The 27,351-nt window shown below is 47.9% G+C and overlaps 1 protein-coding gene across 8 annotated transcripts in view; it reads right to left on the reverse strand.

The window, feature by feature from the left end:
• Nucleotides 1-27,351, reverse strand: part of EXOC6B (exocyst complex component 6B) — a 315,683-nt gene that overhangs the window by 188,758 nt on the left and 99,574 nt on the right. For 5 of the 8 annotated variants that reach the window (XR_010472016.1, XM_065060168.1, XM_065060170.1 and 2 more), the window contains exon 7: nucleotides 11,807-11,878. The exons of the other annotated variants lie outside the window; for them this stretch is intronic. Coding sequence is in view for 4 of the 5 variants with exons in the window: in XM_065060168.1 (XP_064916240.1) it covers nucleotides 11,807-11,878 (72 nt within the window). In the remaining variant the exon portion in view is untranslated. The remainder of the gene's footprint in view (nucleotides 1-11,806; nucleotides 11,879-27,351) is intronic. 8 annotated transcript variants of the gene reach the window in all.

Raw genomic sequence — 27,351 nt, forward strand, 5'->3', positions numbered from 1 at the left:
AGAACTACTGCAATTAGTTATAAATGATTAAGTGAAAGGCTCCGGCTCCGTCCAAGTCACAGAGGATGCAGACGCTGACTCCAGCCACTGCTCTGCTAACGGCTCAACCCAAAGTTAACTCAGCGTGCAGCTACTAAAGCGTCTGCTGCTTTTCCCTTGTCCACCAATGGTTTAAAAAAACACGTTATAGAAGTTAGCGTTGTGCTACAGAAATACGCCCAGAACGACCGGGGCCATTTCTCTGCCGATTCGTTTTTCCTTAAGTCAAAACACACATTCTGGGTAGCCCTCAGCATGCAGTTATTTAAGAAGAAAGAATGTTATATATGAAATATAAACTTCCCAAGTTCACTTTGGAAACCAGGCTCGGGTTCTCGTCTTGCCTTTAGGGAAGGAAAAGCAAGGAATGGTAAGGAGATGGTCCATGTAATTGTTGGGAGAGTGAAGAAATATGAAGGAAAGAGTCACTAATTTAATTCTGCAGAAGACTTCGAGCACTTGACAGAATCCCAGAATGTCAGGGGTTGAAGGGCCCTGGAAAGCTCATCCAGTGCAATCCCCCCATGGAGCAGGAACACCCAGATGAGGTTACACAGGAAGGTGTCCAGGCGGGTTGGAATGTCTGCACAGAAGGAGACTCCACAACCTCCCTGGGCAGCCTGGGCCAGGCTCTGCCACCCTCACCAGGAAGAAGTTTCTTCTCACATTTAAGTGGAACCTCCTGTGTTCCAGTTTGAACCCATTACCCCTTGTCCTGTCAGTGGTTGTGACCGAGAAGAGCCCGGCTCCATCCTCCTGACACTCACGCTTTCCATATTGATCCCCAGGAATGAGTCCCCCCTCAGTGTCCTCTTGTCCAGCTCCAGAGCCCCAGCTCCCTCAGCCTTTCCTCCCACGGGAGATGCTCCACTCCCTCCAGCATCTTGGTGGCTGCGCTGGACTCTCTGCAGCAGTTCCCTGTCCTGCTGGAACTGAGGGGCCACAACTGGACACAATATTCCAGGTGTGGTCTCCCCAGGGCAGAGCAGAGGGGCAGGAGAACCTCTCTGACCTACTGACCACCCCCTTCTAACCCACCCCAGGTACCATTGGCTTCCTGGCCACAAGGGCCCAGTGCTGGCTCATGGTCACCCTGCTGTCCCCAGGACCCCCAGGTCCCTTTCCCCTACGCTGCTCTCTAATAGCTCATTCCCCAACTTACACTGGAACCTGGGGTTGTTCCTGCCCAGATTCAAGACTCTACACTTGCCCTTGTTCTATTTCATTCAATTTTTCCCTGCCCTTCATGATGTTTCAGGGCTCAAAAACCAAGTGTTTTATTTACAAAATCCACACTGGAAATGAACAGGTTAGATCACAGAATCATAGAATCGTTTTGGTTGGAAAAGACCTTTAAGGCCATCAGGCCCATCAGGTCCAAGACCTTTAAGATCATCAGGTCAGAATCACAGAATCGTTTTGGTTGGAAAAGACTTTTAAGATCATCAGGCCCAACTGTTAACCCAACACTACCAAGATCTACCAGAGTTCAGAGAACAGTTCTTACTCTGTAACATCCTTGGGACTTCAGGAGGTGACTTCAAGGTCTCTGGACCCTCCTTTCTCATCTTCTACACTGTTTGAGGTGCCAGAGGGCTGTGACCAACCACACCTGCCAAAAGGCTTCTCCTCCCTGGAGATGCACATCATCCCATCTCAAACCCACGCAACAGCTCCCTCCATCCTACCCTCCTTCCACCGACATGGAAAGTTACTCAAATTAATGACCTGAGTGATGGTACTGAGAGCCCGGAATTACTTTCAGACATTTTTCTTGATATTAGCTTGATGATTTACTGAACCACAGGGCTGCGCTACTAAAATAAAAGCACAGCGTTGCATTATAAAAGAAAAAAAGACTTCATAATAAGCTACGGAAAAAGACAAAGAAATTCAACATCAGCTTCAACTCCTAAGAAGTCAGGACTGTTCTAGGCAGTTACCTACATAGAGAAGATGCAAAACGTGAACATTGCTTCAGCTGGTGGGGACAAGAAGACACAATCCTGCCTGCTCCTCTCGCTGGATGATACGCTTTTTCTATGGCTAAAAATGTGATACTCAATAGCACAGGATTCTCCCTCATTCCCTGGTATTATCTTTAGGAATGAGAACAACAAATCCTCTAATGGTTCCATTTTTACCGCTTTCCCGAATAAACTTGCTTGGCTGCAGGAACCCACCCATCGCTCTATTCCCTACAGACAAATTCACATCACAGGAGGTAAAGCTTTCTCAAAACCTTAACGAAGAAACCTTTACCTAAAACGTCTCAAAGCAAGCTCTTCTTGCCAGTGGTTATTTTTGGTGTGTGAGGTGGTCACCCAGAATTTCTTTAGAAAAGGATTTCACATAGCAGGTTTCACAGAGACCTTCCCTTTGTAAGGAGGGGTTTGCAGCTCACCCCTGTTGCACAAGGATCCCCATGGCTGGGCCACGCGCTGTTTTGTTGAGCCGAGAGGAGAAACACCCTGTGCACAGGATGACAGGTCAACATCCCATATACAGACACCACCAAAAAGTTCCTGCTGACTTGAAAAATACTACAGGCCAATTCATTTGCACTGGAAGAGCCAAATCATTCCAAAGGAGGAACATATTCCAAAGAAGACAACCCCAAAGAAGACAACCCCAAAGAAGACAACCCCAAAGAAGACAACCCCAAAGAAGACAACCCCAAAGATGAAGATGACTCCAAAGACTCCAAGGAAGACCATGAAGACTCCAAGGAAGACCATGAAGACTCCAAGGAAGACCATGAAGACTCCAAAGATGAAGATGACTCCAAAGAAGAACATGAAGACTCCAAGGAAGAAGACGACCCCAAAGATGAAAATAACTCCAAAGACAACCATGAAGACTCCAAGGAAGAACATGAAGACTCCAAGGAAGAACATGAAGACTCCAAGGAAGAACATGAAGACTCCAAGGAAGTAGACAATTCCAAAGAAGAACATGAAGACTCCAAAGAAGAACACGACTCCAAAGAAGAATCTCAAAGTTTTGATGGAACCACATAAAGCTTTTTAAATGCTGATGCAATTTCTCTGTGTCACACACACAACTTCAAACACTAATGATCAGAAGCATTAACACAACACGCAAAAAACCACGCGACACAGCACCAGCCCATCCAGCAGGTGACCCGACCCCTCATCATCATGCGAAAATGCTAATCCTAGAACTCAAGGAAGGCAAAAACCACCATCAAATACAACAGGAGATGAAACTTCTACAACAAACTGGATAGATAAGGACAGTGGAAGGACACTGTCACCTCACTGGTTCAATGGACATGGAATGATGATGCTGGGCCTTCTTCCAAGCAGTCACAGGACCTGCCATACACCAGGCAGGATTTCAGCCCCTTGGTGGCAGCTCCCACATCACCCAGCCTGGAGTTGGCAATCACGTCCCACCAGCCGAGAGCTGCAGTAAAACGAGGCTTTAAAAATAACCTTGAGAGATGCTGCAACGCGAATTGTGAAAAGGAAGTTGGCCGCCCTCCTAATTGGGGGAGGAAATTTCTATTCCAGCGTGCAAAATGGGAAACAGAAGGAAAAACGAGAGTCCTCACGCTTATGAGGTGCTACTGTGGGAAGTGATCAATAAATTATCCTCGAGGGTAATGGCAACGGCCCAATTTAAAGCACGTTCCACCAACCGGGGCTACCGCCTGGGCTAAGACAGAACCGCGCCGCTCGGAGAGAGAGATGCTGTGAACAAATGGAAATGTTAAGTGGTGCTAAGTGAACCCACACATCACACATCAACAGGCTGAGTCTGGAAGATTGCAGAGGAAGCCAGGAATGGTGCCTGGAGTTCAGGAAGACAAACAGACCACCAGCGTAAGCACCGCACTCTGCAAGGAAAGAAAAGAGAATGGTCTCCATCAGGAAGGATGGGCAAGCCAAGCTGAGGTCTGTGAACGTGACAAGGGAATTTAGTACTGAAAGCTGAAAAAAATGGGAAATACCTAAGCAATGCTGAGTAAAGAAGCAGCTCAACAGGAGGGTGAACGCCAGAAGAAAAAGAGCAATGGAGACTCATCCACACCCTCTACACAACAGCAAAGTCCTTCAGGAGGAACGGCCAAGCACTGTCCATTCATCCCAGGGCTTCTGGAGTCCCAACGCAAAGATGGTCAACTTAATGGCCAAGCAGATACGGGAATATCATGTCCTGGAGAAGGTGGCTCTGTGAATATTTGGGAAAAGTACTGATTTATGATTTATGAGGACATTTGCCCTATGAGGGCAAATGGGGACAGAAGTTCGATGGGATATGAGGACTCTACAGGGCAGCACCCTCTGGGGAACACAAGCCATGAGAGACTTCGGTAAACAAGTTCTGTGGGTCTGTATTAAGAACAGATCTTGAAGCAGGAGAAGGAATGCGGTGGGGGGAATTATATCTGGTCCATGACTAAAACCACCGTTCCCATGCCCCAAGCCAGCCTTTCACGGGATGATCGATGATGAAGCAATCCCCACAATTTGCTTCTGCCATAAAGAAAGCCTATTTTCCCACAATCCTGAAGCCGCCATATCTGGCACCAATAAGCTTTCTCAATAGCAACATAAAACTCTTTTCATCCCTCCCTCAAGGTGGCAATTGCTATTCAAAATTACCAATCCCATCAGCTGAAGGACAGTAGTGTCCACGTCTTCAGATCGACTCTCCAGCTCCACCACAAAGCCACAGAAAACAAGTGACCATAAATGATATGAAAAACTGTGGCTCGACGTACTAGATTTGTAGGTCTTCTGGAAAGAGTTACCCAAGATAAAACAATCTTTCCATCTTCTGATTTAAAAGGGACTTCTGGGTTCTGTCTGTCTTAAAAGCCAACATAAATTTGGATTTCTCCCTGGAGGCTCTTCGTACCAAAGGGTTTCCACTGAGCTTTAACAATGCTACTGCCCTTTTTCGCAAAACAATGACAAATTTGAGTCCTCTTGATGGATGCGTATCCTCTGCAGAAGTCAACAGCAAAAATGTGAAATGGATACCGGGCATCACCATGCTCTTACAAAACCGCTTGGTCTCCTCGGCAAAACATGATTAAGAACTCAGCAACAAGTAATGAATCTGCGTGGAGAGAGATACCAATCTCGACATAAAAGCCGCCTCAGGTTCCTCCCAAGCCCTTTTAGAAAACATGAATCTCTGCTCTTCTGTAGGGCAGAGGTTTCATTCCTACTTTTGTCAGAATTGCCCACTGTCGAGGCTTCAGAGGAAAAAAAACATGAAAGGGAAGGGAAAGAAGTTAAGCCAGTTCAGAGTGTCACCAAAAACTCAGGCAAACTTCAGAAACCCATTCATCTTCTGAACGGAGCCACCAAGAAAGGCATCTCGGTGGCTCTGACACAACAGCCGTCCTTGTGGGAGGTCTAGTGACAATTCTCAGTGCCTGGGACTTACAGAGCCGAGAGGAAGATAACGCTGCTTCGCCAGATCACCCAAAGAAGCAACTGTCTTCTAATAGAGAGGACAACGGCAAAATTCCTTCCACACATTTACAGCCCAGCCCGGCTAAAGCAATGGGCACAGGTGGCTCTTCAGTGCTGACGATCCCCTGCCTGCATCAGGAGGGAAGAAGATTCCAGAAAGTCCACAGAAATTGCTACAGACCTACTGGCCACCAGTATGACAGGTTTGAGGAGGTTATTGGAACCAACCCCAGAAGCTTCCTGTCGCAAAGGGTGTTTGGTGCCCAGCAAAACCCAAAATTGATTACGCTGAACGCTCACTGGGTAATAAGGATTTGTTAATAACTACAAACACTTACTAAGCAGATTAAATCTGTCGCTCTCAAGCAACGAGACCTAAACTCAAGTTGAAATGTGTTGTGTCCAGCTGAATTCAGACCAGGAGTCCCACTTTGCCATTAATGTCCCTCAAGAAACATGAAAACACGTTAGCATCAACCAGGAATTCCACAGCCTTATCTGCAAGCATCGCATCTGCTGAGTGCCATAGGAGGCCCCTCAAAAACAGACATTTCAATATCGTGTTCAAACAAGTCCCACAAGAGAAATGACCCTGGAACAGATGGAAAGCGAAACCATTATGTGGATTTTCCCCATCAGCAGTAACGGCTTGGATCATTCACCAGAAACCTAACAGGCTTCAAGCAACACGGAAACTACTTCAACGAATTAACCTTCCCCTATTCCCTTGCTTTCAGAAGCAAGAAGCAGGATGGTAATTTTCTATGGAAAAGATCCCAATAAAACTCCAACACCGGGCTCCAGGAATCCCTTGGGCCTGGGCAGACTGAGCTGAGCCACAACGCAGAAGCACTCAAGCGCCCGCTGGGATGTACAGGATGGTTTGAACCATGTGAAATACGTACATGGCAGAAGCTTTGCGCCCAGAAGCACGGCCACTATCTATTAGCGAGAAGTTTGCAAAGGCTTGTGGTGTCTGCATATACCAAAAATTAACAAGTCCACAAGCTCAGCTGCTGTCTCCACCAGAGCTCCAGCGCTGGGTCCTCAGCACAGGACACACATGGACCTGCTGGAGAGGGGCCAGAGGAGCCACAGGAATGACTCGAGGCTGGAACAGCTCTGCTGGGAGGACAGGCTGAGAGAGTTGGGGTGTTCAGCTGGAGAAGAGAAGCTCCAGGGAGACCTTAGTGCAGCCTTTCTGGACTTAAAAGGGGCTAATAAGAAAGATGGGGACAGACTGCTGAGCAGGGCCTGTTGTGATAGGACAAAGGGTGATGGTTTTAAACTAAAGGAGGGAGATTCAGGCTGGACATGAGGAAGAAATTGTTGCCCTGAGGGTGGTGAGAGCCTGGCCCAGGTTGGCCAGAGAGGTGGTGGATGAACCATCCCTGGAGACATCCCAGGCCAGGCTGGACGGGGCTCTGAGCAACCTGAGCTGGTGAAGATGTCCCTGTCATGGCTCCCGGGCTGAGCAGACACAGCAGTGACCAGTGTAGAAGGTGCATGGAAGACAAAGACAGGTAAACCCCAAATTTAAGTCCACAATTCCCTCCCCTCACCTCATTTGGTCTGCAGCAGCGGGACGTTCCCCATCACCAGAGCTTTCTCCCAGGGCCTGGCTCTTTCTAAAAATGACTATTTTCCCCTGAAACCAGCATTTCACAGAGACCGAGCCACAACGTCTTCTGACACTCTCCAGCCTCCCTCTTGCAACACAAAAATTTAATCCTAAACATTTTACAAAGGCCTCTTTGCTTGTTTTCTATAAAGCAGATACGACAACGCTTGATGCAAAACCAGGCTGTGCTGTTCTTCAGCCTGTTTTGGTTCGTTTGGTTTGTTTAAGACTTAACGACAGCAAACGAACCTCGCAGCAGGTAACAGGAGAACAACAGAGTTCTATAGGATTCTGAATAAGATCTAAAAACAACAATACCAAAGACTGATGGGGGGTGGAAATAGCGCCCTGGTGCCCAGGAACCAGCCCTTTCTGTGCCTCGCTGCTACTTCACAGAGTTTTTAGCATTTCCTTCTATATTCTCTGATTTATATAAAACAAATGTATAAACACACTGGAAGAACCTTCAAGAAGAGTCGATTACTCAAAAAGACATTCCCACGATAAGCCGAATGGCAGAAATCATCAGACAATGCTACAGATGTATTCTCGCATTCAAATGTACAGTAGGTTTTAGTTACATTAAAATAAATAGCTATATGCATGGGCATTTTTTTCTGATTTACTAGATTGCTTCTTTAAATTATAAGCTGTGTTTTTAAGAAAAACACTTTAAAAAAAATCATTAAAAATAGAAACAGCACCGCAGCAAACATTTGGAAAATTTTTTGAGTCGATTGTTTATTGGGACTCCAACTGATTTTAATGAAAAAATATGGTTATGATTTTAAAAACCAGCACTTTTATGTTTTGCATAAGGAAAGTCCCTACAATGCAACCTCCAGGGCTTTTATAAAGAAAAAAGTCCTCAAATGGTCACAGGGCTCTCTTGTCAAAGCCCTCCTCGAAAACCAAAAGATGTGGGTTGCAAACTATTTCAAATATCCACAACAAGTGAAACTGGATGTAGAAAAATATGTTCTCAACATTTACTTCTGTTTATGGTGAAACTGGAACCAGATGACCCCTAACAACATATTGTGTGAACGGGTAATTAACCAGTTGCAGATGGAGCCCAACTGCTGATGGTTGACATTCGCGGCGCTGATCATTTCCATCCCGCTCAAGGAGAAGGTCAAACGGGGGGTAATGCGGGACGGTTCCTCCCCTCAGAACCTCCAAACCCACCCCCAGCGCTGCGGGATTGATCCAGACAAAGAGTTGTCTGTGGTCCACAGCTCCAGGATGAGATGCTGGCTCAATGCAGGACATCCCACCAGCCCCTGGTGCGGGACATCTCACTAGGGCTGTGCTGGTGGAAAAGAGGCTCAGGTCTTTCTCCCATGGGTGGCTGTTGCATGTTGGTTCTCCAATATGGTTTCCCTGCCTCACCTCCACCATTGCAACAGAAAACCAACCATGACCTGGGCTGCATCCCCAGCCCTGTGGGCAGCAGGTTTGGGGGGGATTCTGCCCCTTTGCCCCGCTCTGGTGAGCCCCCCCTGCAGTGCTGGTCCAGCTCTGGGTCCTCAGCACAGACACACATGGACCTGCTGGAGAGGGGCCAGAGGAGCCACAGGAATGACCCGAGGCTGGAACAGCTCTGCTGGGAGGACAGGCTGAGAGAGCTGGGGTGTTCAGCTGGAGAAGAGAAGCTCCAGGGAGACCTTAGTGCGGCCTTTCTGGACTTAAAAGGGGCTAATAAGAAAGATGGGGACAGACTTTTGAGCAGGGCCTGTTGTGATAGGACAAGGGGTGATGGTTTTAAACTAAAGAAGGGAGATTCAGGCTGGACATGAGGAAGGAATTGTTGCCCTGAGGGTGGTGAGAGCCTGGCCCAGGTTGGCCAGAGAGGTGGTGGATGAACCATCCCTGGAGACATCCCAGGCCAGGCTGGACGGGGCTCTGAGCAACCTGAGCTGGTGAAGATGTCCCTGCTCATGGCAGGGGGGGCACTGGGGGAGCTGGGAAGGTCCCTCCAACCCAAACCATTCGATGATTATATGGGTAAGCCCTCTCCTGCTCACTCCACCACAAACGTTATCTTAGTTCAGTTTCATATTGCTATGAAGGTATCTAGAAATATTTCCAAGTGACCCTAAGTGGACCTGGACCAGCTGCAGTTATGTTGCCTTGACCTTCCAGAGTAACTTTGGCTTTCCTCCACTTTCCCAGTTCATTCAGATGCAATTTCCACCTTCCTGTTACAGGCAGCGATGGGTGGGGGTGACCAACTAACTCATGCTGCCCTTCCCTTTCCTCCTCCACCGGCTTTGCTGAGCGCACACAAGGCAACACTATCGTCTCCTGTCTCACCTGGAGACTCCTGCACGTGCTCTGACATGAACCGCAGCACCTCTGGAGCTGCTGTCAAAGCAGCACTGATCTTTTTTAATCACTCCCGAGATAAAGCAGCATTAACCTTTGGGATGTAACACAGCACATGGGAAGTTCAGCAGGAGCTGAGGTTGTTGAGACATTAAAGGGCTGGGGATGATGGGGATGATGGGGATGATGGGGATGATGGGGATGATGGGGATGATGGGGATGATGGGGATGATGGGGATGATGGGGATGATGGGGATGATGGGGATGATGGGGATGATGGGGATGATGGGGATGATGGGGATGATGGGGATGATGGGGATGATGGGGATGATGGGGATGATGGGGATGATGGGGATGATGGGGATGATGGGGATGATGGGGATGATGGGGATGATGGGGATGATGGGGATGATGCCCCTTCACTCCAGAAGCACCGTCTGCTAAATACCAATAAATCCCCAAATCAGCATCCCCTGTGCTAGTGCCCATTTGGAAAGAGTTTTTAACCAACATTGTTTTATCCCACTTTTTTGACAATTAAAATGCAAGTCATCATGACTCAATCACACTTTTACATGCACCCAAAATCATCTAAACTTGGAATAAAATAGCACTACCAATAGCACACATATACACACACAGATATATATATATATAGATATATATATATATATATATATATACATGATTTTCAAAAGGGCCATTTTCATCAAGCTGAAAACAATTATGAGCCAAATCAGTTGGGAAAAAGAACATAATCAGAAAAATATGAAGACTAATCGAAAATTGTTTAAGAACATTTTAACTAGATGCTCCAAAAGCCACAATCCCACAACTGAAAAAGGCAGCCCCGCTAGTTAAAAGGCAACCTGGCTCAGATGGAGGTTAGAGAAAGAAAAAGGGAACATGACAAACGGAATAAAGAGAAGAGCTCAAGCTGACAAACAAAGATCTGGTGTTAGGATGTGTGATGGCTGATACGGGGGGCAAGAGGATACATGAAGAAACCAATGGCTGGTTATCAATGGCTGGATTTTATGAGTTGGGTTTATTTTGGTTGGTTGGTTTTGTTTGCTTGTTTTCCTGTGGAAAGGGCAAACTGGAAAACAGTTGTTCAAAACTACCTTATTCTGCAAAACTCTTGTCCTCTTCGGTTGCTACGCAATGAAAAGGCAGGTGGGACTGCAAACAATTCTAGTTCAGTAGACAGCACAATTCAGATGTACAAGCATGGAGATACTGTCTTGACTTGTCTGGAAAAATGGGCCAATACTAACGCGATGAAGTTCAACAAGGCCAAGTGCCGGGTCCTGCACTTTGGCCACAACAGCCCCCTGCAGCGCTCCAGGCTGGGCACAGAGTGGCTGGAGAGCAGTCAGGCAGAAAGGGACCTGGGGGTGCTAATGGACAGAAGCTCAACATGAGCCACCAGTGTGCCCAGGTGGCCAAGAAGGCCAATGGTGTCCTGTCCTGTATCCAAACCAGCGTGGTCAGCAGGACAAGGGCAGTGATCCTTCCCCTGTGCTCTGCACTGGGGAGGCCACACCTGGAGTGTTGTGTTCAGTTCTGGGCCCCTCAGGTCAGGAAAGAGATTGAAGTGCTGGAGCGGGTCCAGAGAAGAGCAACAAGACTGGGGAAGGGACTGGAACACAAGAACCATGGGGAGAGGCTGAGGGAGCTGGGCTTGTTTAGTCTGGAGAAGAGGAGGCTTAGAGCTGAGCTCAGCACTCTCTAGAACTACCTGAAGGGCAGTTCTAGCCAGGTGGGGATTGGTCTCTTCTCCCAGGCATCAGCAACAGGCCAAGGGGCCATGGGCTTCAACTCTGCCAGGGGAAATTGAGGCTGGAGATGAGAAAGCAATTCTGTGCAGAGAGAGTGGTCAGGCATTGGAATGGCTGCCCAGGGAGGTGCTGGACTCACCGGCCCTGGAGGTTTTTAAACTGAGATTGGCCATGGCACTTAGTGCCATGATCTAGTCAATGGACTGGAGTTGGACCGAGGGTTGGACTGGATGACCTCTGAGGTCTTTTCCAACCCAGTCCATTCTGTGATTCTGTGACTTCTCACACTACTCTGGATTTAGTTCCACTGTCCAAATTGGTAAAAACCTGCTCTGGTTTCATACCCCAGCAAATGACCAGACTGCAAAATGTGGAGTCTTTCCACTAAAAAGCAGCACTTGGCTGATTTATTCCACGTAGCGAAGGTTAGTGGACTGTAAGCACTCAGCCGGGGAACTCGGGTTTGAGGTTTAGTGCCACAAAATTAGTCCCAGTAATTCAGCGAAAGCCAAAGGTAGACTTGAAATTAGGTCCATGTTATTATGAGAGTGATTAAGCGAACAGACACATCCAGTGCAAAGTACCTTGATATTTGGAGAGAGCAGAAGACTGAAGAATATCTTGGCAATTATTTTCCACTGATTGTATCTGCAATCCTTAGGAAATGAAGGGAACAAACATTAAAAAAGAAGGAAATGACAACAAAGAAGACAAGGAGCAGACAGGCAACAAAAATCACAAAGAAGTAAATGGCACAGAAATGTGCCAACACCACCACATTACGGTATTTGCACAACTAAGACAACAAACTTCAAGGGAATTTTAAGGGAAATTAAATCCACAACTGATATACTTGGAAGGACTGGTCAGAGGGACACATTCAGACAGGTGAGGAGGGGACAGGAAGGTGACACAAAGGGCCTGAGACCCAAGAGTGGTGGAAGCTGAAGGAGATGCCACCACGAGAGATGAGAGCAGAGCACAAGTGTCCAGGAACAGCTGGAGGGTCAGAAGGGACAACGTGGGCTGCCCAGCTCCATGAGGACCATGGAGATCCATCAGAGACCCACCGGAGACCCATCGGAGATCCATCCACAAATTACACAGAGCGCGGGCCACCAGAATGGGATGAACACGGCACACGGACCTCAAAGGGTGACGGAGAAAGGAAGGGGTAGAATCATTCAATCGTTTTGGTTGGAAAAGACCTTTAAGATCACCAGGTCCAACCTTTAACCCAACACTGCCAAGGCCACCGCTACACCACGTCCCTAAGAACCTCATCTGTGTTAAGAAACACTTAATACCGTTCAATTAGCATTGCAGAAATGCCAGATTTTCAAAGCCTCTGGGGTGAAAAGAATCAATAGTATCAAACCTTTCATTACATTTAATAAATATATCTAGAGAGGAATAACCCCCCCACCACCACTACGCACTGTCTGGGTTTGGTCTGTTGATATTTCAGATTTGGGGAACATTTAAATATAAATGGCAATCTTCTTGCTTAAAATCAACTTTTTCTATAGAAAGTCTGTTGGCCTTTAAGCTGCCTGAACAACCCAGGCTGGACTGAGAACAAACGGATAATCCTTCAGCCTGGAAATGGTTGGGTTTGGGGGAAAAATGTATTTATATATATGGTAACAAACAGTAAAAACTCAGAGAGGGGCACCAAGGCCGTGTCTCATCCTTAATGGTACCATTTGATACCAGGCAATGTAATAATTCAATGAGAACAAATAGAGGCCAGTGACAACCCAAGAAACGCTCTCCTAGCACGGCAAACTGTGTTGTGGACGGTGCTGCTCTCCCCCCAGGTCAACCCTCCGTGAGTCAGAACTTGATCCGTTTTCCCGTAACACAGCAAGCTTAACAATCCAAGAATTTTCAAGTTTCATCAAAATCCATAAACACGTTTTCTTCTGTGCAGAAGAACATTGAGCTTGGCGGGACAGACACCACAGTGGTGGCCCCGAGCCAAGAAAAAGCCACTTTGGAAGAGGCAAAGCATCGCCCAGGAGTTAAACGAAGTATGTCTGGAAAACAGGCATCTACTCGGCATACAAATATTCCCCTTTGTCATAAACAAAATAGCATTAAAAGCTCATAATTATTGCTATGAGGTGAGTGATCTGGCTGGGACAAATTGGCCAACTGAGGCACACGCAGATTAACAACTTGCCCAAGGCCACACAGGGAGCGTTATCAGAGTCAAAAATCACAACCCCCAAACCCTTGGCTGCCTGAGCTGTGCTCAACTTAGGTTTTCTTCAAACTCCCTTCTTCTTAATTTGCTCTTCACCACAAGAAGCAAAACATGAAGTATGAACCTATTATCCCTATAAGCATGAAGTTTTGAGCAATCACAGTAGTCAGGCAGTCTGAACATCTCGAACAACGCAGACGAGGAGTCGCCCACTAATTAACACCTACTTGAAGGTCACTATGAGTGTTTCCAACAGACATCCAGAGAAGCAGAGCTCGCAATCCTCTTCTTCAATAAACTAAAGATATTAACTTAATCGAACCTCGTATCATAAATCCTGTTTCCTAATGCTGATGAAGGTTCAAGTTGTCACATCTTTGTACAACAAAACCATTAATAACTCCGGCATTATGAAAACAACCTCTGTATAAAACCCCAATGCCCAAAGGCAAATATCACGTTGCATGAAGTGATGCTTTGCGGGTTAAATAAAATTAACACCTGCCACTCTGTTCAATATGCTCATGTGTGGCTCACTGGCAATTTTGGCCTGAATCGTACTATTCTGTGTCCTGCAAAGTGCAGCAACTGGGGAGAACGGGTCAATAGATACTTCAATATTTTATTCAGGTGATATTCCAAGTGGAGCTGTTCTCTAATGTCAGAGAGAAAACTAGATCCCTCTGTTTCCATATGAATTTTGCCCACACGAAAGCTCGTTCCTTTAGGAGATCCTAAAGTCCGCTGGAATTGATTTCACATTGGATTTTTCTTTACTCCATCCTACCCAGACACCCAACGTACCCCAAGTTGTCTTCCAAGGTCCCTCAGTAGCACTTTAGTGCCTCCAAGCTCCATCCCTTCCTCAGTAGATCTGTAAGACCACCCACTGTGTCCTTGAGCAGCTCTTACCAATTTATAGAACCACAGAAACATTTTGGTTGGAAAAGACCTTTAGGATCATTGAGTCCAACCGTTAACCCAACACCGTCACTAAACCACGGCCCTGAGAACCTCATCTCTGCATCTCCCATGGCCTTCAAAGCTTCTGAGACAACCATGCCCGGCTGAAAACAGCTTCACTGATGAAGAGCCACCAGAATCAAGACATTTCAGAGCCATATGTGACCAGAAGGGCTTAAGATCCATCTCATTTCATAACAGAAAGACTATTGCTCTGCAGGAGGAAGACTTCTGCAGTTCTTTATTACGGTAAAATGAGCAGCACATTAGTCATCACAACAAACCATTTAATAAGGGGAAAATAAACAACGTGAACTGAGCAATCTTATTATACAGAAAATACAGCAGTGACCCAAAACGCCAAGTCTAAAGCCAACAGAAGGAAACACGTGTAAAGATCTTATTCAGCCTCATGAGATTCCAGATCAGCGTGACTGGGGAGGTGGAAAAGTCTCTACCCATCATTACAGATGAACCACAAAATATAATTGCACCCAATCAACAACCTTTGAGAAAGTGCTCATGGTTTTCAGACGGCTCAAGATCTGGAGGGGACAGTGTGCACCGGCTCAATACAAAAATTAAAATTAAAAATAAATCAATTTTCCTGTTCCCTGCTCACTTTCCTTCTTCCCGTATCTCCAGTTTATGAGCCATCTCCAATTCACGCACCTCTGCTTCAAGTTAAGCCCAGACTGTTTTTCCCATGTGTTGAGAACATACTTCACACATCACCAACCATATCCACAATTCCACATATTCGCATTATCCAAAGCCCCACCAGAACCAGGCTGAAGCGAAGGCTCTGCCTCAATCCTACAACTAATCCCGGGTTTTTGGGAGCTACCACCCATTTGGTGATCCGCCCCGAGGTTCACGTTTGGTCAGCACTTCTGATAAACGATTCTTCCCAACTGGGTTCCACTGAGCTTTCCAACCCATCCATAATGTTCCACATCTTCAAGGAAACTAAGCGGTCTGTGTGTCCTGGATGGCCTTCAAAGCTTTGATTCTATTTTATTTCTATACTCTCTTATATTACTTCTTCCAAGATGGCAGGGGGATTACTTTTTTACCACCATTCTTAGTAATAAGCAGCAATAAACTTAAAAATTACAAATAAGAAAAAAGGAGAAAGGAAAGACAACCTGATAAACAAAATCAAGACCTCCTAACTCAGTCTAGTATTGTTTGTGAGAGTCAAACACATGTTTACAAATCAAGCAGACCATAATTTCTAATCACAACAGTGCGGGGATGTATTTCAGATGAAGCTTTTTTGGGTGCGGGAGGTGAGGGGGTTGTTGGGTTTTGAGTCGGTTTTCTCAAGGTGCCTTAGGGGAAAGCTGATGTGCTCAATGCTGCACTAAGGAAACCTTCCCAGCAGCAAACAAAGCACAAAAATCCTCCTAAATGCAGTGAAATGAGAGAAAAAAGACAACCACGTGCTAATAGGTTATGTAAAAAAACCCTACAAAAAATAACAACTAAATGAATAAATAAATTATAAGACACAGGAAGCACCTTCCAGACTAGAGTTCTGATTTTCAACTGCATATATTAATGGCATGCAATAAATAAATCTAGAGATTTATTCAAAAGAACTCAGATATTCATCCAAAACAGACCCTACAGTCAGATCAGGTTTTTTAATTCTCGGTGTTCTTCTGAGATTCTGAATCCACTGATTAGCAGTGACTTGTCCAGTGCCTTGGAAACAAATCGCTGCATCACCTCAGCTTGCTGGTGGGGTTCACAGGTACATGGGGCCCCAGTCCACCACCTATGTGACTCCCCACCACCCAGAAGACAACCTGAGCCTTCTTCCAAAGCCTGAGAGAAGAGACATTGCCGCCACCACCACGAAGGAGCAAGAGGAGGCTGAAGGCAACGTCACATCTGAGAAGGTGTTGGAGGAACCAGAGCAGACGTGCAAGGCAGGATGGATTGTGAAAACCATAGAATCACAGAACAGTCTGGGTGGAAGGGACCTTAAAAATCACCCAGTGCCCCCCCTGCCATGAGCAGGGACATCTTCACCAGCTCAGGTTGCTCAGAGCCCCGTCCAGCCTGGCCTGGGATGTCTCAGGGATGGTTCATCCACCACCTCTCTGGTCAACCTGGGCCAGGCTCTCACCACCCTCAGAGACAACAATTTCTTCCTCACAAAACCATAAAGAGTTGTCAAGCTGACAGACACCGCAGACACACGAGCATGTGGAAATTAGAATTTCCTAAAGTCGCAAAAGCCCCACGCAGTGGAACATCCCTCTTTTGGTCAAGCACCCTGCGGTTGCCCTTCAGAAGCAACAAGCGTGCGCTGTGACACGTGCTGAACAAAGCACCGAATTATTTATTGTGGCTTACTAGGAGAAAAAACCCAACAGACTAGAGGTCCGGAAGGGCCCCTGAGCCACGTCCCCACCGCACACCAACCCTTCTGGATCAAGAAAACGCGGACTCTGCAGTTTCTCTGCCCCAGCCCCGGTGAGGAATGAGATCTCCTCCCCAACCAGCCAAGAAGGGAGAGCAGTTTTGCTTGAAGGCCACATAATAGTTTCCTGGAAATTATCCTCATTCCCCGCTCACCGGGCTACACCAACATCAGTAGCTTCAACCTCACAGCCAATAAATAAAACCTTTAGTAATGGTATTAAAAAGTGTATATTAAGCACGAGACCCTCTGGAGCGAGCTTACCCCTCTGCAGGGTGTTCTTTAATCGTTACAACAAACCCACCCAAGGACAAAAGATGACCCTGGAAACCTGCACCAAGGACAGAGAGCTGAAGGCAAAGTATTTAGACAGAAACGAAGCCTCAAGGGTCAGTGCTAGGGCCGGTATTATTCAATATATTCATCAATTATTTGGACGAGGTAATAGAGTGACTGTCAGCAAGTTTGCTGCTGACACCAAGCTGGGAGGAGTGGTGACACTGGAAGCTGTGCTGCCATCAGAGACCTGGACAGGCTGGAGAGCTGGGCGGGAAAAATGTAATGAAATGGAACAAGGGCAAGCGTAGAGTCTTGAATCTGGGCAGAACAACCGCAGGTTCCAGTGTAAGCTGGGGAATGACCTATTAGAGAGCAGTGTAGGGGAAAGGGACCTGGGGGTCCTGGGGACAGCAGGGTGACCATGAGCCAGCACTGGGCCCTTGTGGCCAGAAAGCCAATGGTACCTGGGGTGGGTTAGAAGGGGGTGGTCAGTAGGTCAGAGAGGTTCTCCTGCCCCTCTGCTCTGCCCTGGGGAGACCACACCTGCAATATTGTGTCCAGTTGTGGCCCCTCAGTTCCAGCAGGACAGGGAACTGCTGGAGAGAGTCCAGCGCAGCCACCAAGATGCTGAAGGGAGTGGAGCATCTCCCGTGTGAGGAAAGGCTGAGGGAGCTGGGGCTCTGGAGCTGGACAAGAGGACACCGAGGGGTGACTCATTCATGGGGATCAATATGGAAAGGGGGAGTGTCAGGAGGATGGAGCCAGGCTCTTCTGGTGACAACCAGTGACAGGACAAGGGGCAATGGGTTCAAACTGGAACACAGGAGGTTCCACTTAAGAATGAGAAGAAACTTGTTGGGGTTGAGGGTGGCAGAGCCTGGCCCAGGCTGCCCAGGGAGGTTGTGGAATCTCCTTCTCTGCAGACATTCCAACCCGCCTGGACACCTTCCTGTGTAACCTCATCTGGGTGTTCCTGCTCCATGGGGGGATTGCACTGGATGAGCTTTCCAGGGCCCTTCAACCCCTGACATTCTGGGATTCTGTGAGCACATGGCAGCTCCCTCCTGCTCCTCATCCCCCCATGCATCTTGTTCTTTGGAGAAGAAACTACGCTCCCTACAGACACACAGCACAGTCTGAATTGCTTTTCTCCACTACACAAGAACAGGATAGAATGTCCTAAGTTGGAAGGACCCACAGGGTCATGGAGTCCAACTGCTGTCCCTGCACAGGACACCCCACAGGTCACCCCGTGTGTCTGGGGACATTGTCCAGTCTCTTCTTGAACACTGTCAGGTTGGGGCCGTGACACCTCCCTGGGGAGCCTGTTCAGTGTCCAGCACCTCTGGGGGAAGAAGCTCAGCCTACTGAGGCTAAAAAGTTTGACAGGGAAGAGGTGCACCTTGGTTATACCCACCTTTGGACAAAGGTCCCACACAACCAGCGGCAGAAGGAACTGCCCCACAGCCCCTCTCGTGTTCTTCTCCCACAAAAAGGTATTGACATTTGGACCACGGTTGTTGGACCTTCCTGACCATGCCAGGGACCAGATTCAATTCCTCCCCTGCTTCTCCATCCATCAGATTTTGCATCCGGCTCTTGTTGGGAGCCAGAGCTGATCCTCCCTCTTTCCACTGCACTCACATCCACAACCTCCACACCACCCCTGGTCCCCCCTGGAGCAGCTTCCTTCAGCTTTTCCACCCACAACAGCCCCTGTGGGTTTGCTCCACCAGCAGTGGGTTTGCACCACCATGGACCCACACAGCAACTTTCCATCAGGTCCATGTGAGCTGCCCCTCACCGAGAGCCAACAAGCCAGAGCAGAAAAGCCAACTTAATCCATGAGCTGCGATGTGCGCGCAGGATGAGGGATGTTGGCAGGACAAGACCTCGGTCACCATTTGCAACTCATTACTTCTGGTTTTTGGACAGCACGCAGGCTCAGCACAACCAGGCCCACCTACCGAACCCAGCGCAGATCGCCACTGTCAACAACTACCAGCCTGGTAGGCTTGTGCATGGGGGATGGCGTCCAAACGCACCAGCAACGCTGGGAAAAAACAATGAGGTTACCAACACAGCATGTTTTACCAAATTTTAAGAGTCTACATTAAGTCTTGGAAAGCTTCCCGCCCTCCATCTGTTGCCAAACAGACCCCAGATTTCTATTTGCATCTTGCTCTTTGGCAGCAGCAAGAAATATTTCCTAGCGGGAATAAGAAAGAAGAAAAAGCTCTTCCATTCACACTGAAATATCTACTGGACATCCCTGGGGACCTAATTCCCAGAACACTGAAATACAGGCCTCCAAATGGGAAAAATATACTGATTACCTGCCAGTAACCTCAAGAGTGGCAAGCCAAGCCCTTAATAACCGTCTGGATTACCATCTGGCTACCACACAGTCACTGGGAAAATGTTATTGTTCTGAGTTTGACTTACTTGTCAAGATAATTGCTTCGGTATTAATTAAATGTTCCTCTCTGCAGCTGCACAGAAAGTTCACGTGGATAATTTACTGATCGCACGGTATAAGCTTCTCTTGAACGAGTGGGCACACCATGACCTGTAGGCCCAAGTCTGTCTGTTAAACACTGAACACTGACGTTTTTAGAGTCTAAAAGCCTGAATATATTTTGGAAATTTGAAGGCCAAGACAATTAAAACCATAAGGGGGGTGAGAAAACCCACCCAAAGCTCTGCTCAAGGAAACACACGACTGTCCCCATTGGAAGTGGCCACAACTGGAAGACACTTGGCCAATGTCCGTCCTCTTCCCACCTTCCGCTTCAGCACAGCAGCCGTCTCGCCCCACGGGGAGACTCCATGATCTTGAGGGTCTCTTCCAACCAAAATGATTCTATGATTCTATGAATTCCATGATTCTAGACATTAATTAATATCAACCATAGAGGTGACAGCAGCTCAAAGGGCCTGAGAGTCTGGAAAGACTTGCTGACAGATCAGAAATCTTCCTGCCGCTTTCCTAACAGGGGTGAGTGTCATTGCTCCTCAAAACGCCACGCTACCTTAACTAAAGAGCCTGACAAATTATAATACGATGACTAGATCATCGTATTTACATATGCACTTCTATAAATCAATAAAACTTGTGCAGCTACAAAATCCTTTATTACTTGTTTTTTCAGTTCTCGCCAAACTGTAGTAAATTTTGACCAGTGTCCAAAACCCGCCCCAAAAAGTGTACGACACTTAAAATGACATTAATGGCCTTTATGTTCTGCAGTTCTACTACCACACCATCCTTCATAAAGAAAATGGGGAGTAAGTGTGTCAAGATCTTCCACCTGGAAAGCTCAGGCCAAAACCTTTTCCACGTTCCCCTGGCCTCACCTCAACCGTTTCTCCTTCCACGGTCAACGTATGACCCACTTTGGAAGGAACTAAAGGACCCAAAGAGCCCAGAGGTTCTCAGGAGGAGAGGGAAGGGATTGTCCTGACACGGATTACATTGCTGTGTTGCTAATTACAACGAGCCGGTTTTCTATTGAGATTACAGGCTGCGACACTGCCATTGTAACCTCTGAAGTCTCTCCAAAACCTTCTTTTCCTGTTGCTAGCTCAACGCTCTTGGTCGAGTCCCAAGCTGTGGAAATTGGGGCTGTGTTTTGATCAAAGACCTCCCCGTGGTCCGTGCAAATTTCAACGCTTGTGGTCGCCGGTTCCCTCGCCAAGCTCGAGCCGCTGCCTTTCAACGCCCGCTGCTCCCTCCTTCTTCCAAGGGGTGATTAGGCACGGCTCTCAAACGAAGCTGGTGTTTAAGAAGTTGTTTGAAGGCCTGGGACAGGGCTTTACATAATAATCATGAGTTGGTTTAATTAGGCTCTGCAAAATGTTTCCATTTTGGATCAAGCCGTTCAACTTTTTATTGTCCTTCTCAGAGATGCACTATCATGAATCAACTATGAAAACTGTAAAAAATTACAAATGAGCTCACAGAGAACCATTTCTGGACATGCTTAACCCCCCCCAGATGTCCCATATCTCCACATGCCGGGGCTCCTCAGCAAAACACAGCTCCCATCTCCAAGAACGTGGCCTTTGTTAACCAAGATAAAGCATCGTCACCTCATCCTGCCTACAGCCCAAAGACCAAATCAAACCCGCACATCATTGACGGGGAAAGAACCAACACAGCTCCCTTGGAATTACAGTCAACCTATTTCCAAGCGCTGCATCCATATTACAGACATGGAAGAAAAGCCGTGAGAGCCAAGTGCACCACACAACCAGGGAATCCTCTTAATGACAGAAACCAAAGCTCGCTGCATCATTTCTGATCTACGCAAGAAGAGCCTTAACTGGAGAAATTCAATTTCAAGCTCTTTCACTGTGTTGCTGTTCAATGCAGAATCTTCCCTTGAACGCACGAGTCCAAAGCGAGATGCTCCAGGGCAAAGATTTTCTCCTAGGCAATGAGATAAAGTGTCTATAATACTAAAAAAAGGTATGAACAGTACTTGGGGCAATTTTATATCCATGTGTGCACTTGCCCAAGAGCTGGACACGCGGGGCTGTGCCGCTGGCATCAGATGCGGCTTCCTCGCTCTGAGCCTCCCAAGGACCAGGTTCTGATGGTATTTTAACAAAGTAAAGACTATTTCCCAAATAGACTCTGGAAGCTGATGCTCCAACTGCTGACAGAAGTATCTGCCTTCTTTAAAAGGATATAACAATTTAGAGAAGTTTCCAATCATAAAACCACCGCTGCATTGACAAGAAGAGTCATCAGGAGACCTCCCCTAACCTGGGAAGCAAACCAGTCCCTCCTGCGAGAGGTCAGTTTGGGTAAAACTGAGAAGCATAAGGAAGTTTTATAGCCTGAGAGGTGATAATAACAGTTCGTGGGTAGGGAAGCATTTCACAAACCTTCTCGAACACGCCAATGGGGTATTGCAGGCTCGACCCTTTGGCTGGACACAGAGCTCTGCTCTAGGAAGGGATCCAAGCTGTTCCACGCTTCTTCTAGATGTCAGCAAAATGATCAATCGGCCAAGGAGGCCGATTCCTCCTCCTGGCCCCAGAGAGGGGTTATTTCTTCTGCAGCATCAGGTTTGCATTCATCTCACCTCAAGTGTGCTGCAAAGATACTCAACTGGTTCACCCTGGGACAGGAGCAGCAAAAAGGTCAATACCAGGTTAATAAGGGCTGGAACTTCATTCACCGCAGGAGAGGAGTTTCCCTCTGGGCAGCCTGAGTCCTCCTCCCAGACACAGGCCAAAATGTTGTTACATTAGTCACAAGCAGGACAAGAGTTACCTAAAATGAATTCTTCTGTTCAAAGCCAACAAATCCTATGTTTTCGCCCCATGAGGTCACTACAGCTGTGAAGATGAAAACCAAATTGGGTTGGGTTTTGTTCAGTTAGCTAGAAGAACAAGATGTGATCAAATCTCAAGACCTATCAATGGATACAAAGGTGAAACCACTGAGGACAACGAGAATTTCTAAATTGGTCTCAAACTAGCACAGAGAAGAATGCCTTAAGGTCCAAAGGCAACAAACCCAGTTGGCTCCAATATTACAGGGGTTATTCTCACCCTTTCACGACCAGCTTTCTGGTTTTTAACACCCTTTAAAGACAAGGAGAAGACCAGGTAGCACTGCTCTCCCATGCAGACCCACAGCTGACCCTCTGAGACATCGTGTGCATGACTCTAAGGGACTCCAAAAATCATTTTAATGATTTCAGAGCCTTGAAGGGATAAATTACGCAGCCGCGTTCCTTGGAGATGCACAAGGAGCACCCATGAGATCAAACAGAAGCTACTGGAGATGAGAAAATAAAGCTGCTATCCATATGCATGCAGAAAGAGCCATCTATAAATAGCAAAATAGGAAGTTAAGTCTCCTTTAGGAACATAATTTATATGAAGTTGATTCTGTTCCCAACTTCAGAAGTGAGAAATAGGAGAAGGAATAAGAATTTATTGCAATCTGCTGTAGATGTTGGACGGCGGCTTTCGTATGTCGGCACGAGAGAGCGCACCACGGCTCCAGAGCCCTGCAGAAAGCAGACGCTGGGAGCCACAGCCGCGCTCCCCAGCGCGCGGCACCGAACAGAGATCCTGCGCTTCGCTCTGCCCGCGGCACATTACAAAACGACAGGCTGAGAAATGCCAAAGGAGAGAGACGGCACGGAGCAACTCCAGCCCCTGGAAAAGCCCCTCAAGATCATGGAGTCCAACAACAACCCACCCTGTCCCTGCCCCACGTCCCTGAGAACCTCATCGCCGTCTGTCCAACCCTCCAGGGATGGTGATGGCGGGAGAGCGATGCCACGGAGAAAGAGTTGTGTGAATTCGCTATCTCTGTGTCTTAATTAAGACTTCACTCGTCAATGTCTGTGAGTGGAGAGGACTGAGACCCATCTCTGAAGCTACTGAGGTCGGCCCAACCTCGTGGGTGTGTTTATCTTCTGGCAACAAGGGCTGTTTTGTCTCCACCTATTTCGTGGTTGACCGCAGCTGAGAAGGCGGCCAGATCAACTCTCCGTGCACCCGGCGGTAACTGAATTCAATGTTCCCTTGTCCTCAGCACCCCCTTCCATCTCACCGCGTTGCAGGTGGTGTGTAGAGAAACAAAACAACAACAACAGGAAGATTAATGAGTTTGGGTCCAGCCTGGATTGTGATCAGCTGAGCCTTGTGATAGAATCATAGAATTGTTTAGGTTGGAGATTAACTTAGGCTAAGATCATGGAGTCCAACTGTTCCCCCACCCCTGTTCCTGCCCCATGTCCTGAGAACCTCATGTCCGTCTGTCCAGCCCTCCAGAGATGGTGACTCCAGCACTGCCCTGGGCAGCCTGTTCCAATGCCCCACAGCCCTTTGGGGAAGAAATTGTTCCCACATCCAACCTCAACCTCCCCTGGCGCAACTTGAGGCCGTTTCCTCTGCTCCTGGCGCTTGTTCCTGGGGAGCAGAGCCCGACCCCCCTGGCTCCAAGCTCCTTTCAGGCAGTTCAGAGATCAGAAGGTCTCCCCTCAGCTCCTGTTCTCCAGCTGAACCCCCCAGGTCCCTCAGCCGCTCCATCACACTTGTGCTCCAGCCCCTCACCAGCTCTGTTCCCTTCTCTCCACTCGCTCCAGCACCTCAAGGCCTTTCTTGGCATGAGTGGTCCAAAACTGACCCAGTATTGGTGGTTCGGGCTCCCCAGGTCCTAGCACAGGGACGGTCACTGCCCTGGGCCTGCTGGCCACACCAGTGCTGCCACCAGCCAGGATGCTGGTGTCCTGCTGGCCACCTGGGCACACTTTGGCTCATGTTCACTTTTCGGGTTGTCTAGCTATAACTGGGAGGTTTGGAGATAAACTGAGGTTCTGCGAAGCTCTCCCGAAGCCTCAGGGTGGACGTTCACCTGCCCAAGCTTCCCACCCCTCCAGGAGAAACTGTTTTAGGGACAGAGCTCCTGGGATATGGGACTTTTTTAGTCAAGGAGCTCACCTGCTGTACCCCCTACTCGTGTGAGCAAAGCTGAGATGCATGCGGTTTCAGAGGATACTTCAGGGTGGGCAGGTTGTCTTCTGCTCCTTGGCAGCTGGGAGGGAAGGGGAGGACCTGGCGTCCTATGCGCCGTTCGAGTAAAGAGCAAGAGAGACGTGGCCCTCACTTCTAAATACCAACATCCTGAGTGATGGGGGACACAGTAACATTCGCTGGCAGGAGCAACGTCAAGCTGAATTTCAGACCAATGTCTGGAACAGTCTAACAGCTGGGAAAAAAAATAAAGGGCAAAATAAAACCCACAAATATTTTGAGTAAGAAAAGGCAGCCGAGCAGCCCAGGAGGAAGCAGAGAACCGAGAATCTGCTGAACACCTCGCTGCTCCTTCACTACCGTGTCGCTCATCACTTTGTAGCCAGAGGCAGCAGAGACTGCGGGAACAGCGCGCAAAACCCTGACATTTGGGTTTGCTGATGAGCTCGGTATCTCAGCGTGTGCATTTCCACAGGACAAAGACCAAGAGATGGCGATGCCGGTTTTCTAAGGCAGCTGCGACAGCCAAGCCCTCAGCACCGCCTGGAAAAGGCTCCTCGCCAGCCTGTGTGTGGCACCGTAAGTACAATCTGCAGAGCTGCCTTCACGCCTGTGTGCACGTGCTCGGTGCGGAGGATCGGGGAGTAGCCCTGATTTTATCTATTTCCCCTGCAGATTTCCCTCCATCATCTCTAGCCAAAGGCAGAGGCAACACTGGGGCCTGACAGTGCTCTCAAAGATCAGATTCTCAATACCAAAGGGCTGTGTCTACAAGATGGGACCATCTGACCTGGACAAGCCACAGAATCCCAGGCTGGTTGGGTTGAAGGGACCTCTGGAGATCATCCAACCCACCTGCTCACGCAGGGTCACCAGAGCAGATCACACAGGGTCATGTCCAGGCGGGTTGGAATGTCTGCACAGAAGGAGACTCCACAACCTCCCTGGGCAGCCTGGGCCAGGCTCTGCCACCCTCGCCCCCAACAAGTTTCTTCTCAAATTTAAGTGGAACCTCCTGTGTTCCAGTTTGTACCCATTACCCCTTGTCCTGTCATTGGTTGTCACCAGAAGAGCCTGGCTCCATCCTCCTGACACTCCCCCTTTCCATCTTGATCCCCATGAATGAGTCACCCCTCAGTGTCCTCTTGTCCAGCTCCAGAGCCCCAGCTCCCTCAGCCTTTCCTCACACGGGAGATGTTCCACTCCCTCCAGCATCTTCATTGCCCTTTTTTCTCCTCCTTCCCTTCCCTTCCCCTCAAAGCATCTCAGCAGCTCTGGAACGTCTCCATTTCTGACCATAGGACCTCCAGGCTCCCGCTGCTCCCAACCCCATGGCCACCGTTGACACTTCGCATCTTCTGACAGCCCAAATTAGAGCCCCCGGTGTCCCACACAGGGTTCCTGTAAACACGTCCGTATTACAGCGGAATTGCTTCATTTTTACTTTTTCATAAGTCAAAAAAACTCTCTAGGGACACTTGAATCCTTTAATCTTGGGCAGGAGGAGCGGAGCGAGAGCTTCGCTGTGCATAACGTGCCCTGCGCCACCCATCTGAGTAAGTGACGTGGGAGAAAGATGGTGTAATTTTTTTTAATTATTATTATTTGAAATAATTATTTAAAGCTGCGAGGGACCTTGTTTTTAAATCACCCTGTGTGCTACTCCATATATTCCGCTCAGACTGGCACGGAGAACTGCAAAACCCCAACGGCCAGCCAGCTCCTCCAGTGCTGCTTATTTGCCATTGTGCTGCTCTGGATTGTCTCAGCCTGCAGACAACGCAATAAAAACCCTTTATAAAACAATATTCTCCCATATTTTAAGAACATGGGGGAAATATTTCTTCTGTTCTGTTTTCTAAAACAAAATTTCGATGGAATGTCAAATTTAAGTGATTTTCCAGCAAGCCTCGGTAATTTGGGATGTTGGAACTCAGCAATGAGCTTAGGAGCAAACTCAGCTTTAAGCATGTGCTTAATTTCCCCTAAAGGTGACTTAAGCATGCCGAAGCACTTGCCTAAATAGTCACGGTTTGCTGTATCGAGGCCTTAAAAAGAATGTAAAGTTTTGAAATACTGTTTAATAGTGACTTACGGTTTCTCTTCTCACTGAAAATGAAAAATTAATATGGATGCAAGAGTATTTTTCTTGGTCGCTGGCATGTTTCTCCAATCCTCCGCATGTTATTACACTCCGTTTTACAGAGAAGCGTTATTTGTTCAGCTGAACTAGGCCCAGTTTATCCTGCATGATTCAGACATTCATTTGATTTTTGGACAATGGCAAAATCAGGTGAATTTTCACAGAATCCCAGAGTGTCAGGGGTTGAAGGGCCCTGGAAAGCTCATCCAGTGCAATCCCCCCATGGAGCAGGAACACCCAGATGAGGTTACACAGGAAGGTGTCCAGGCGGGTTGGAATGTCTGCACAGAAGGAGACTCCACAACCCCCCTGGGCAGCCTGGGCCAGGCTCTGCCACCCTCACCGGGAACAAGTTTCTTCTCAAATTCAAGTGGAACCTCCTGTGTTCCAGTTTGAACCCATTGCCCCTTGTCCTATCATTGGTTGTCACTGAGAAGAGCCTGGCTCCATCCTCCTGACACTCCCCCTTTCCATATTGATCCCCATGAATGAGTCCCCCCTCAGTCTCCTCTTGTCCAGCTCCAGAGCCCCAGCTCCCTCAGCCTTTCCTCACACGGGAGATGCTCCACTCCCTTCAGCATCTTGGTGGCTGCGCTGG

The sequence above is a fragment of the Columba livia genome, chromosome 4 (assembly GCF_036013475.1).
Source record: "Columba livia isolate bColLiv1 breed racing homer chromosome 4, bColLiv1.pat.W.v2, whole genome shotgun sequence".
In the NCBI taxonomy this organism is placed as follows: domain Eukaryota; kingdom Metazoa; phylum Chordata; class Aves; order Columbiformes; family Columbidae; genus Columba; species Columba livia.